At 55.3% G+C, this 13670-nt stretch overlaps 1 protein-coding gene across 1 annotated transcript; it reads left to right on the top strand.

The window, feature by feature from the left end:
• Positions 1-907: 907 nt before the first annotated feature.
• On the top strand, positions 908-8574 carry KRT8 (keratin 8). The gene is made up of 9 exons (XM_002923247.4): positions 908-1350; positions 3996-4204; positions 4819-4879; positions 5346-5441; positions 6028-6192; positions 6473-6598; positions 7185-7405; positions 7550-7608; positions 8145-8574. The coding sequence occupies exons 1-9, from the start codon at positions 1003-1005 to the stop codon at positions 8333-8335; spliced, it is 1476 nt and encodes a 491-aa protein (XP_002923293.2). The 5' UTR covers positions 908-1002; the 3' UTR covers positions 8336-8574.
• The last annotated feature ends 5096 nt before the right edge of the window (positions 8575-13670 follow it).

Genomic DNA, 13670 nt, shown 5'->3' with positions numbered 1-13670 from the left:
CCCCCCCCCCCCCCCCCCGCACAGCGCTGCCTCCCTTCCCTTGATTCACCCACCGGGTGCTATGGGAACGACTCCTGCAAGGGGCAATTAACAGCGCAGCTTTCCTCTCTCCCGAGCTCCCCCATCTTTCTCTCTTCAGCCCTCTGTCTTCATTCTCCGTGCCCCGTTGTAAGGCCCACCGTGTCCAGCCTGGCCCCAGGGAATCCTGGGATCTTGGGAGAAGAGGAAGGCACTAGGTTGGGTCCAGGAAGCATGCTCTGTTGTATCTCACTTTTGTGCCCCCACAGATGCAGGGGGAAGACAGCCAGTGTGTGTATGTGTTCATTCATTCCACAATTATTCAGCCAGCTCCCCTTGGCACTGCGCCAGATGCTGAGGACACAGCAGGAACCGAGGAGAGACTAGGCAGAGGCCTGGCCTCAGGTTCGAGGATCTGGAGCTTAGATGCCCTGTCCTCCAGCCTGGACAGAATTTCATAATCACTCGAAGCGGAGAGAAGAACAGGAGGTGGTGTCTTTGGGGTGTCAGTTACTCTGGGACCCCTTTCCTGCTATGCTTCCCAGTCCTTGCATTTATTTCCCCAAGGAGGGAAGGAGATGGGACGGAGGAGTAGGGCTGCAGTGGCTGGGTGACCCCCACCAAGTCTCTTTGTTCCGGGAGGCTCCTTCCAGGCCAGACCTTCTCTCCAGTTTCACACTTCCAGAATCCCTCTTTTCTTGAGCTGGGGCAGGGCGAGCTAGGGTGGGTTTCTGGGTGGGAGCAGCTCTCTGCTGCCCCCACCTGAGTCCAGCCTGTAGGTGGCAGGTGTCGGGTTAGGCCCAGCCCCCTCAGGGCCTAGCCACTCAGGTACCCGTGGGATCCTCCCCTTGGGCTGGGCTCTCTTTTATAAAAGGCCAACCCTGGGGAACGGTCCCCACCTAGAAGCAGCTTCTCGGCTTCTTCTGTACCCTCGGTCAGGTTCAGCCAACTGCTTCCACTCCAGCCTCCACTCCGGCCTCCACCATGTCCATCAGGGTGACCCAGAAGTCCTACAAGATGTCCAGCTCCGGCCCCCGGGCCTTCAGCAGCCGCTCCTACACGAGCGGGCCTGGCTCTCGCATCAGCTCCTCCACCTTCTCCCGGGTGGGCGGCAGCGGCAGCAGCTTCCGGGGTGGCCTGAGCAGCAGCATGAGTGTGGTCGGGGGCTACGGCGGGGCCGGGGCGCCGGGGGGCATCACGGCTGTCTCAGTGAACCAGAGCCTGCTGAGCCCCCTGAAGCTGGAGGTGGACCCCAACATCCAAGCTGTGCGCACCCAGGAGAAGGAGCAGATCAAGACCCTCAACAACAAGTTCGCCAACTTCATCGACAAGGTGAGGGCTTCCCCCGACCCCGCGGGGCGGGCAGTGCCTGGGGCTGGCCGAGGGTTCCGGCCTGTGTCTTGGTCGCCCTGGCTGTGGGCACGTCTCCAGCTCCCCACTGGTGACCTGCCGGCCCCACCCACCCTGGCAGCGCTCTCCCTTCCAACTATGACTCAGTCCTCCCATGCACTCTGGTTTGGGCCGGGGCAGCTAGGGGGAGAGGGTCCCGGCGGCTTCTGACTCTAAACCCTGAGGCTTCCTCCCTCACACCTCACACCCCTACCCGAGTTCTGACGGGTCTACGAAGCTTTCAGTCTGGAAGAGTCCTGGCTGTTCACCTGTTGGCGGGGAGGGGGACGGGGAGGTCCCTCCTCTAGGTTAACCCTTCTCCCTGGCCCTGCCCCAAGGGCTCCTCAAAGGTGTCCCTCTGCTTTTTTTTTTTTTTTTTTTTAAGTTTAAATAGAGTTTGATAGGGTTGTAGAATTAGGAAGCGGGTGGCTTGACTCAGCGGGCAAATATTGATTGAGGCCTTTGGCATTCCAGGCCCTTAAGTGGGGGGGCTCCGAGATGAGTCATCACCCGGCCCCTGCACTGGGAACCCGAGTGGGCGGGGCCGGGCGGGGCAGAGACTCGCCCCCCACCTTGGGGTGAGGGGCTAAGGCCCTCGGTCTCGGGGCGGCCCTCCCCTACCTGGGCAGCTCTTAGCTTCCGGGGGTGGGGTCGGGGTGAGGGGGGGCGCCAGGGGCTGGCTTCGGGAAAGCCTGTCCAGGATTCAAAGTCTGCGGGCGTTGGACACCCCGCCCAGCTTTCTTGTCCTGTTCAGCCCGAGTTTATGGCCTCAAATAAGGCGTCTGTCCGCCAACGCCCCTCTCCCCACTCGGCCCTTGTTCCCTTTCTCTGTTCCCCACCCCGGCTCCGCCCCAGCCTGGCTCCAGATTCCCGAGGGCAGGCACCGAGCCGGGTTTTGCAGCCCCGGTGGTGGCTGCCTCCGGGGGCCCCCAGGGGCCCCCCGCGCTCCGGAGGATCGGCCCCTCCCTGCTGACTGGCTCCTGCAGGCATTGTGGGAAGGGAAGGAGGCAAATCCTGGGGCAGAGTAGCGTCCTCAGGAATTGGAGTCCCCTAGGGAATTCCCCCCCCCCCGCCCCACTTATGGAAGGCTCCCTGGCTTCTTGGCAAAAAGCACCCTTGACTTTACTCCTTGACAGTGTTTTGTTAGCTCTGGGGTCCTCACAGTGAGTCGTTAAACACAGGCTCTGAGTCGGAATTCCTGGTTCATGGTGCTGTGCTTGCCAAATCTGATTTCATCTATAAAATGGGCACGAGAATCCCTGCATCAAAGACATTTTGCCTATTCAAGCATATAATGTATGTAGAGCTTAGGAGTGCTTGGCCCATATTAAGCAGTCCGTTAAGGCTAAATATTAAAATCATTTACTTTTTATAATTTTGGGGCAGAATGACCGGGGGAAGGAAAGGATTTGTAGAGAAGAATTTGTTGCATCTAGACTGCACCCTTCAGACTGTCTTCTCTTTTAAGTCCCTCAATTTAAAAAAAAGTGACGACTTTGGTAAGGACAATGCATTCCTGCTCTTGGAACCCGTCTATTATTCTTTCTTTTAAAAATTTCCTTTCTGGAGCGGCTGGCTGGCTCAGTGGGTGGAAGTGTGTAATTCTTGATCTCAGAGAGGGTGAGTTTAAGCCCCATGTTGGCTGTAGAGATTACTTAAAAAATACAGTCTAAAGATAAGTAAACAAACAAACAAATAAATTATTCCTTTCTACCATGCCTTAGTTTCATCCTAAAATCTGGATTCCTTGAGCCCAAGGAACCCAGGACCTTTGTGTCTGGGGCAGGAGGAGAGGGCTGTGGATTCAAGGGTAGGGTGGGGTGGGGGAGACCTCTGCCTCCCTGGAGAAATCTCAGAGGGAGTGCCGTGGGGGAGGGGGGTGTTCAGTTTGCACCCATATGGGCCTAGTCTCTCTGCTCTTCTCTGGCTGCAAGTGACATCTGCACAGAGATAGGCTCCTGAAAGGGCCTGCCTGGGCTCCTCTAGGCCGCTGCAGGGTTGAGGAGACCCAGGCTCAGAGAGGGGAAGCAACTCAGAGTCGTGCAGCGCCGGTTAGTAGCGGCCTTTGGCCAAAACCTAGGTCTTCTGGCCAGTGCCCTCTGGGCCGAAGGGCTGAAGTTTCTCTGTGATCTGTAGGAGTGCCTCGAAGCCCCGCCATATAATAATGATGATGACGATGCTATTTGATGAGCCATTACATTTGTTTTTCAATCTTATATAAAGTGTGAATCGAAACTTGGCTATTCTTAATATACAGTCTAAGTAAACAAGACCTATTTGTTCTGCCAGTACCATTTCAACATAACTGTGCCAGCCCGTCCATCCCTTCCGTCCGCGCACTTGCCAGTCGTCCCCCTTCTCCCCCGCCCCCCAGCACTAGGGGGCCTTGGCTCCCTACTCCACTCACCATGCTCCCTACTCCACTCACCATGCTGTCTCTTTCTGGCCGCTGGGGATACTCCCAGAGCAGCTAACCAGCTCTCTGGGTTCTGGAAGTGGGTTAGAGGAAAAGACAGTGCTTGCTTCCCCTGCCACACTCCCCGCCCCGGCCCGATGTGGACCTCCTTGCACCCTCTTCTGTCATGCAGGTGAGGCACCTGGAGCAGCAGAACAAAATTCTGGAGACCAAGTGGGGCCTCCTCCAGCAGCAGAAAACTGCCCGGAGCAACATAGACAACATGTTCGAGAGCTACATCAACAACCTCCGGAGGCAGCTGGACACGCTGGGCCAGGAGAAGCTGAAGCTGGAGGTGGAGCTCGGCAACATGCAGGGGCTGGTGGAAGACTTCAAGAATAAGTGAGCTGCCCTCCTCCCCGCCGCCCCTCCCCGACTGACATCCCCGGCCCTGCCTGAGACCCGGGGGCCCCCCTGCCTGCTGGGCCGGGCAGTCCTGTCTAATGAGGCTGACCGGAGGACCAGGTATTCCAGGACAGTCTAGCTTTATGCCCGTTGGCCAGGCATAGTTGTTAAAGAGTGCCCACCCCCTTTCAATCTCAGAACTGTCCGGATTTGGACAACAAATTATATGTCAATACTTACATAGTAAACCTACGATGGGAAAGGCCTCTGTGGTATACTTCTGTTGGGCCTGTTTATTCCTTACCCTTGATTTCCAGCACACCCCAGAAGGTTCTGTCTGAGGTCTCATGTCAGTCCCCCTGCTGAGCCTCTTCATGTGCCTGAGCCAACGTGTATTCATGGATTCGGAGAGGGGTGTCCTGCTGCGGGCTTCCCCACTGGCTGACGATAACCTGGGCTAGGGGTGGAGGGAGAGTGGCTGGTGGAGGCGGAAGGACCTCATATCCTGCATCTTCATGAACTGAATTTCCTAGATATTCTTGCCTCCCCAAATACTCAGGATAACCTCACCTTTGCCGTCAACTTCTCATTCTAAGTCTGTTCCTCACCAGATACGAGGAGGAGATCAAAGAGCGTGCAGACATGGAGAATGAATTCGTCCTCATCAAGAAGGTGAGGGAGCACCCCTCCCCCATGAGACACAGGAGGCGGGGCTTAGAGACTTGGACTAAGGCTTTCTGGGGTCTGTCCCTAAATGTGTCCAAGTGATGGGATATTTTGCTGCCTCCTAGGTATACAGCGTAGAAAGACAGATAAGGACAGAGGGGTAGTTAGGTGCGTTTGGACAGAACTCTGGACATTGATGTTGGGACATGGTTAAGAAAATGGAGCAGAATTGGAGGTGTGGCCACGGAAGGCTTCCTGGAGGGGGAGAAGGAGGAGGAGGGCTGCGGGAGATGGAGGTAAATGTGTTTGGGCTGGGGATACAGGTGTCATGGGGCAGAGGCTGGAGGATCAGGCCGCAGAGTGAGGTGGGAAAGTCATTTCGTTAGAAGGTTCTATGTCTGGGCCATTGGGTGCCCCTGGTGGCGGTCATGTGTGGGCACTCAGCTGAGACTCCCCTTCCCCTCCCACCCAGGATGTGGACGAAGCTTACATGAACAAGGTAGAGCTGGAGTCCCGCCTGGAGGGGCTGACTGATGAGATCAACTTCCTAAGGCAGCTGTACGAAGAGGTACGTTCTTGGGGGCGGAAGACTGAGGGGCCACCCCCGCCCCATCAGAGGCTCCTCCTAGCCCCCAGCATGCAGCAGACAGGGTATCACCACTGAATAACCCACCGTGGCTGTTCTATATGTTTTGTCCTCCTGCGTGAGGGTGAGGGAGGGTTTATTACCCCATTTCACAGGTGAGAAAACCGGCTCGGGAACGAAATAGCTTGTCCAAGGTTGTCATACACAGAGTGGTGACCCAGCTGCAGCTTGAACCTGCCCTGTCCCCAGAGCCTTTGTTCTGAGCTTTGTGTCTTGTAGCAAGCCCTTTAGGGGCTCAGTGTTGGCAGCTGAGTGGGGAAGGGCTCTGCCCTTTGGGTCACTCACCTGGAACCAGGTAGCCTTTTGTCCTTGCCTCCTTTCATCTGTACATCCCTCTGGGTTTTAGGCCTTTGACCCCTCGTCCCAGCCCTAGCTCCCACCTGCTACTCTCCTGTGTTGCTGGTCTTCCTGTCTCGTCCCCAAGGAAGTCTCTTCTGCCAAAGGGGCTCCTTGTGTGCAAGGACAGGGCTTCATACCGCCCCCCCCCCCCGCCGTCCCCTCTCCCCAGGAGATCCGTGAGCTGCAGTCCCAGATCTCGGACACGTCTGTGGTGCTGTCCATGGACAACAGCCGCTCCCTGGACCTGGATGGCATCATCGCTGAGGTCAAGGCCCAGTACGAGGACATCGCCAACCGCAGCCGGGCTGAGGCCGAGGCCATGTACCAGATCAAGGTGAAGAGCAGGGTCGCTAGGCTGACTCTCCCCTCCGGCCGTTCCGTGCCGGAGTGCTTGAGGGAGCAGGGTTTCAGACTAGCCCGCCTGCTGTGAGCTGGGCCTGCCGAGTGGGTGCTGGGGAGACGGGGATGTCCGTGTGCCTGGAGGTCTGGAAGAAGGCCCGCAGTGGCGTGTGTGTGTGTGTGTGTGTGTGTGTATATGTGTGTGTGGGGGGAGGGGTGAGGTGAGACGAGCTGGGCACGTGCCTCCCTCCTGCCTCACACGGTGCTCTTCACAGTACGAGGAGCTGCAGACGCTGGCCGGGAAGCATGGGGATGACCTCCGTCGCACGAAGACGGAGATTTCCGAGATGAACCGGAGCATCAGCCGACTCCAGGCTGAGATCGAGGCCCTCAAGAACCAGGTATGGGCTGGGCTGGGCTGGGGGTGGGAGAGGATCCTTGCACCTGTCAAGGTGAGAGCAGACCATGCAGCAAGGAGTGAGGGGGCTGGGGGTCAGGAAAGGAATTTTAGACCAGACTTTCAGCTTCTCAGACTGCTCCCGGGAGTCCAAAGGGTGCTGAGGAGGTCCCTGGGGCCATGACAAGGGGCCACAGGAGGGTGGGACAGATAGCTTAGGCTCCAGGATGTGTTCCCTCGAGACTGCTTTTTTTGATCTGTCTTATGTATCAGGTAAGGTCAGGTTCTAGTGCTTCAAGGCAGTCTAGAAAGCGGAGATGTGGTCCAGCTAGTTAACGCTGGGGATGATGCCTCATGGTGTCCCGGTGAGGGTGACAAGTTTTTTAAAGAAAGTGCCTGGGAGCTGCCCTGATTTCCCTGTTCTGCTTCCTGAAGCCCGTTGGTAGCATTTTCTTTGAGCTAGGTGGGATTGGTTTGTCTAGGTCAGGGAGAGGCTCTGGTCCCCGATAGAGGGGAAAGGGAAGGTGGGTACCGGGGGAGGAGGCAACCAGACTCTGCTCTACCTGCTTCCTGTCCCCCTGCCCCCACAGAGGGCTGCCCTGGAGGCTGCCATCGCCGATGCCGAGCAGCGCGGGGAGCTGGCCATTAAGGACGCCAATGCCAAGGTGGCCGAGCTGGAGGCCGCCCTGCAGCGAGCCAAGCAGGACATGGCCCGGCAGCTGCGCGAGTACCAGGAGCTGATGAACGTCAAGCTGGCCCTGGACATCGAGATCGCCACCTACCGCAAGCTGCTGGAGGGCGAGGAGAGCCGGTGGGTGTTGGGGTCTCTGACCGCCCCAGTGCCCCAGCCCTGGGACCTGGCGGGGGAGGGGGCAGGGGTGGGAATGGAGTCCTGTTAGCCTGGGACACGGGCCGGGAGTTGCTTCTGATGTCCCGTGTATCCCCCGGGTTCCAGGCTGGAGTCTGGGATGCAGAATATGAGTATCCATACTAAGACCACCAGCGGCTACTCAGGTGAGTGTCCCGGCCCGGGGCTGCGGGGCAGGAGGGCGGGGCCTATTTACACAGCTCCTGTACATTTCCCTCTTGCACGGGTGAGGAAGCTGGGGCTCGCTTACAGGTCTTGTCCAAGGTCACGTAACTAATTCAAAGCTCTGTTCTAGGGGCGCCTGGGTGGGTCAGTTGTTGAGCATCTGCCTTTGGCTCAGGGCGTGATCCCAGGGTCCTGGGATCGAGCCCCATGTCGGGCTCCCTGCTCTGCTGGAAGCCTGCTTCTTCCTCTCCCACTCCCCCTGCTTGTGTTCCCTCTCTCGCTGGCTATCTCTCTCTGTCAAACAAATAAATAAAATCTTAAAAAAAAACCACAACACAAAAGAAACCAAAGCTCTGTCCTACCCTGCTCTTGGATGGTTTCAGCCGTCCTGAAATAATGAGCCAGGGCGATTCCCCAGCCCTGGGGATTCTCTAGGGAGTGGCAGGGAACAGGTGACGTGGAGCCTGGTGTGTGCCTGGCCTTCTGTGCTCATAGGGCTGCTTCTGTCTCTGACCAGGTGGCCTGAGCTCGGCCTATGGGGGCCTCACAAGCCCTGGCCTCAACTATGGCCTGAGCTCCTTCCAGTCCAGCTTTGGCCCTGCTGGTTCCTTCAGCCGCAGCAGCTCCTCCAAGGCTGTGGTCGTGAAGAAGATCGAGACGCGTGATGGGAAGCTGGTGTCCGAGTCGTCTGATGTCCTGTCCAAGTGAACAACCACCGCGTCCCTCCCAGCCTCCCCGCTCTTGTGGCTGCCATAGAGCCTTTGGGGGAAGGAGCTGTGCAGGGGAGCATCGGGAACAGGAGACCCAACTTAAGACTCAGCCCCAGTCCTCAGCCTGCCCTGGAGGGGAGTCTACTGCCCTGGGTACCCCCTCTTGTCCATGCCCCCAACTAGAAGCCATTTCAAGTGTCTTCTCAAATAAAGCCTCAGCTGGCCCTGCCAATCCCACTTGCTGTGTGCAGCCCTTGTCCGTGGGGTGGGGGAGAGGGGGTCAGGAGACCTCTCCTGGGACTCAGAAGCTGGGGCGGGGGGAGTGGCTAGGAAGTGTGGGGGGGCACTGGGGAGGAAAGTCTGACCTTCTCCAGGCTGTTCCCGGAGAGACTTCTTTGGCGAAAGCCAATGACACCTTGGTCATTAGTGTGCAACAAACCGTTTGAGGCAGGCAGGCAGGCTTTGGATGCTAGTATCAGGAGAGAGTTCAGTTTCCTTTCTGTAGACCTCGCAGGACTTGCACGTGGGGCTGAGTAATTGGCCCAGCAGGAGAGAGGAAGCTCCGGCATTTATACTCTGCAGTTCCCAAGCCTCTCCTCCTCCCCAGCCAGGCACATGGCATTTCCTTGGTGGCCACAGGCCATTCCTTTGCAGCTGGGGACCAAGGAATCCCAGGCTTCCTCTCCCTTCAGAAGCCCAGAGTCCATTCATAGCAATTGGACGTATAACACCCACAGTTTCTAGAAGCCAAGATAGTATAGGACTCGGCATTGATAAGTGGGTTCTTCCCTGTTCCACTGACGGTTGCACCCATCCGACACTGATCCTTACCACTCATTTCCACCCTTTGACACGCGGTGTTTATAAATATTTTAAAGATTGATTTATTTGAGAGAGAGAGAGCAAGCTCGAGTAGGAGGGCAGAGGGAGAGGGAGAGAGAATCTCCAGCAGACTCACGCAGGGCTCGATCTCACGACCCTGGGATCATGACCTGAGCTGAAACCAAGAGTCGGACACCTGACTGCACCACCCAGGCAGGCGCCCCTACCCGCAGCGTTTCTATTACATACACAACTGAGTATGGGAAGGGTGTGTGCATTCTGTGTTTGCACGTGGAGGGTGTGCTGTGTTGATATGGGTGTGTATCTGTTCTGTGAAGTGTGTAAAGGGGCTTGCCCATCTTTGCTGAAACTGCAGCCTCCGGGGTCTAGGGCAGGGCCAGAGGTTTAGGACACACCTGGGTGGGGCAGGCCATCCCTGGCCGGCGGCTGCACCGCCACCACCATGGGCTTTCAGGCAGACACGCGGACCCCTTCGCAGAGCCCTGGACCCCTTCGGACCCCTTCGCAGAGCCCTGGACCCCTTCGCGCTGGGCTAAGTGTGGACCAGCCCTTACTGAGTTCTGACTTTCCGAAGCACCGAGGGAGCGTAAAATACATGCAGAGAGTACCATCGTGGGGACAGCATGCGGCAGGAAGCTCTCCAGTTCTGGCCCTGCCGTAGGGTCTCAGAGCTCCTCTCCCCAGATCCCTGGCTTCCCAGCCTCTGAGTTCCCTGGATATCTCCCCGGCGACCGACTTTAATGGAGCTGCTTCCGGACTGACCCCAGACCTTCTACTCCCCCAACTGTCCCAGGGCTAGGCCCAGAGTTCTGGACTCTGGCACAGTAAAGGACTTCCCTCTTCCACGATCAAACTAAGCACCCTTATTTAGAACATCATTATCTCTCTGATTATTTTGGCAACAGCTTGAAGTAAGAAATTCATTTTTATCACAACCTACAGCCTAACCAGGCTTCGGTTCCTGCGAGCGGGAACTCCTGCCCCCTGAGGCCCCAAGTCAATATTTTAAATTGTGCCCCACCCAATCCTCCCTGAAGCCAGCCACCTGTCTTATCAGGCCCTGCCCCCACACGGTGGGCACGCCGGGGGCAGCCAAGGGCCCCACCAACAGCCTCCTGGCGTTGCCACACCCCAGGTGTTTGCTCAGGGAAAGGCAGGAAAATTCCCAGGAGAACTCCCTCCCTTGCCCGCCTTCCTTTCCAGGTTACTGTGTACCTACTATGTGATCAAGGACACTCAGCGCTCAGGGGACACCAAATACAAGAGCCGGCCATGCAGTTCTCATTCAGACGACACCGAGGGAGGACGGAAGCCAACATTTCTTCAATACCTCCCTGAGGGCCGATCTCGGCTTCATCACGTTGCAGCCTCCCCTGATCCTGTGGGGAGGGTAAGAAAACCCCCATTCTACGCGCGAGACTTTGCCTAAGGTTACCCTGTAAGTGACGGAAGTGGTGTCCCACGCTTGGGTCGGGGCTTTTGGACAACACTAGGTCTTTATCATCTGTACAGCATACACAGCTGAACAATTTTAAGCTTGTTTTTGTTTTCTAATAGATGATGTCCCCTGCACACAGTTCTAAGTACAAGGGACCTCCTTCCCCACCAGCTACCCGGCTTCTCTCCCAGAGGGCCACTAACGTTACCTGTTTCTTGTAATTCATTTCAGGTAGAGTTGCTGCATATATCGTCCCTTAGGTATGTACACGAAGGGTGTTATCCCATATGTGATATTACGTGTCATGCTTTGGGATTCACTCAAAATCTGTTCCATAGTAGGCGTCAATTTCTGCCTCTTGCTTTTTCAAAGCCTCATAATATTCCACTTACAGAGGAGCTGCTATATATGTACGTAAGTAATTAAGCAAGGAAGCTTCAACCTACACCCAGCGTACGGCTTGAACTCACAACCCCGAGACCGAGAACCCCATGCTCTACTCACTGAGCCAGCCAGGTGCCCCCTATTGAAAAAAAATTGTTTTTTATTACTTTTTAAATTTTAATTCCAGGATAAAGTGTCATAATTTATTTTTTTATTATTTATTTATTTATTTTTAAAAAAACTATGCTTTATTTATTTATTTTTAAAGATTGTATTTATTTATTTGACAGAGAGAGAGAAAGAGAGAGAGAGAGACAGCCAGCGAGAGAGGGAACACAAGCAGGGGGAGTGGGAGAGGAAGAAGCAGGCTCCCAGTGGAAGAGCCTGATGTGGGGCTCGATCCTGTAACGCCGGGATCACGCCCTGAGCCGAAGGCAGACACTTATCGACTGAGCCACCCAGGAGCCCCAAGTGTCACAATTTCTGTAACCAATCCTCAATTGGTGGGTCTTTTTAATCTTCTGCTATGTCAGCAAGGTTGCAGTTAGTACCCTTGGGTCCGTGGCATATCGTACATGGTGAGGATATCTGAAAAATTCCTGGAATTGCTGAGTCAAAGTAGATGTACATTTAAATTTTTGATCAGTATTAGAAAAGAAACTTGTTTTCTTATGGGACCGAATTTTAGTTTTCTAGGAAATCTATGGGTATAGAAAGCCCATGTTTGACCATTCTGGATAAATCAGGCATTGTTCCTCACCGCTCACCCCCCTGGGAACTAAATAATGAGTTTTCCAAGCATTTGTGGGCCACTCTTCATACATTGTCATTTTAAGGGTTTGCTCTGTCCGCCCAAGGTGATCTGGGCAAGGATGGCCCGTGATCGCCTCTGTTGGGGGAGTCTAAAGTAGGCTCAGGATGAGGGCCAGACAGACCATATTGTAAGATGGTGGGAAGGGAGGAGGCTGCTGGGAACTGTAGCCTGCGAGGAAGGGAAGGGAGGCAGAGGGATCAGCAAGGTGGAACATGGTTGGTGGCCCCAGGGCTGGCCATATCCTGGTGGGTGTTAGCAGCTCCGTCTGCCTAGCATCCCTTCCCCCTTCTGGTGACAGAACTCTCCCCCCCACCTGGCCACTCCCCCTGCGTCCCCTTTCTTTTCAGGGACTGTCCTTTCCAGCTGCAGCCTGTGGTTCTGGTGGGCCTGCCAGTCACCATGCCTCTTCTCTGGGCCCTCAGGAGTGGTGGAGCCGGCCTGGCCAATCAGAGAACACAGCCTTTGTTCCTTTCTTGCTGGGGTAGAACGGAAGTGCAGTCAAAGGCAGAAAGTGCTTCAAAGATTTCTACTTATCTTCCCACCTGCCGTATGGAACACTCCCTGCCTTACAGAAGATTCCGGGTGCCCCTGGCTAGGGTGCTCCTTTAAAAGTGCAAATCAGGCTTGGTTACTCTCCTGCCTGCAGCCCCTCATGTTGACACGCAGGACAAGGCCCCACGTCCTGCCCTGGCCCACGGTGTGGGCCGCCTCGGCCTCTGCCTGCTCCTCGTGCATCCTCCTGGACACTCTCTCCCGGGTTCTCTTTGATTCTGTGGTGCGGGCTTTCCAGAGCTTGGTTCCCATCACATTTCCTTCTCCTCGGGCCTGCGGCACAGGCTGTTCTGTCTTCTCGGAACACGGCGCTTTTCTGTGCACTCTTAGGAGTTGCCATTGCTCTTCACAGCGCCCGCAGTGCGGCTTCCACGGGAAAGCCTTCTAGATACCACGGGCTGGGCCTTCCTTCCTTCCTTCCTTCCTTCCTTCCTTCCTTCCTTCCTTCCTCTTTCTCTCCTTCTCTCTCCCTCCCTTTCTTTCTTTCTTTCTTTCTTTCTCTCACTTTATTTATTTTTTTAAGTAATCTCTATACCCAACATGGGGCTTGAACTCATGGCCCTAAGATCTAGAGTCTATACTCTTTTGACTGAGCCAGCCAGGCCCGCCCAGGGTGGGCTACGTCTCTAATAAGTTCTCAAAGTGTCCTGTAGTTTTTCCCTGGAGAATGTAACCAGCTGTTCATCTGTATGGTATCTTATTCACGTGAGCCATGCCTCATAGACTGTAAGCGCCATGGAGGCAGGACCCCAGCGCACCTGCCTAGTTCTCGTGACCTTCAGTACCGAGCAGAGTGAGGCACACAGTAGGTGGTCAGGAAAAAAATTACTAAAGAAGAGACTAAACGAGCCATTTCCGTATGGATGGTCATTTATTTTTTATTTGTTTTCTGCTATTTCAATCCTTTAAAATCCCTTCCTTGGGGGCACCGGGCGGGCTCAGTCAGAGGAGCCCGTGACTCCTGGTCTCACGGTTGTGAGTTCGAGCCCCATGCTGGGTATGAAGACTACCTAAAAAAAAAGCCAAAAAAAACAAACAACAAACCCAAACAAAAAAAACCCCTCCTTCGTTTTGGGTAAAACAGATCAAACTGCCCATGCCTAGTCCAGAAACTGCTGATATATTGGTCTCTTATTTATTATTTTATTTTTTAAAACAGAATTATTTGTTTATTTGAGAGAGACAGAGAGCCGACGAGCGGGAGGGGCAGAGGGAGAGGGAGAGAGAGAAGCAGAGTCTTTGCTGAGCGGGGAGCCTGATTCAGGGCTCCATCTCAGACCCTGAGACCAAGACCAAGAGTCA

This window comes from Ailuropoda melanoleuca, chromosome 16, assembly GCF_002007445.2.
Source record: "Ailuropoda melanoleuca isolate Jingjing chromosome 16, ASM200744v2, whole genome shotgun sequence".
Classification (NCBI taxonomy): Eukaryota; Metazoa; Chordata; class Mammalia; order Carnivora; family Ursidae; genus Ailuropoda; species Ailuropoda melanoleuca.
This window is presented reverse-complemented; position numbering and strand designations above follow the sequence as displayed.

Excerpts from the sequence above, each read along its gene's own strand:
- KRT8 (XM_002923247.4), top strand. The coding sequence starts at position 1,003 with ATGTCCATCAGGGTGACCCAGAAGTCCTACAAGATGTCCAGCTCCGGC. Across the intron at positions 1,351-3,995 it reads TCGCCAACTTCATCGACAAG|GTGAGGCACCTGGAGCAGCA; the intron begins GTGAGGGCTTCC and ends TCTGTCATGCAG. Across the intron at positions 5,442-6,027 it reads TAAGGCAGCTGTACGAAGAG|GAGATCCGTGAGCTGCAGTC; the intron begins GTACGTTCTTGG and ends CCCTCTCCCCAG.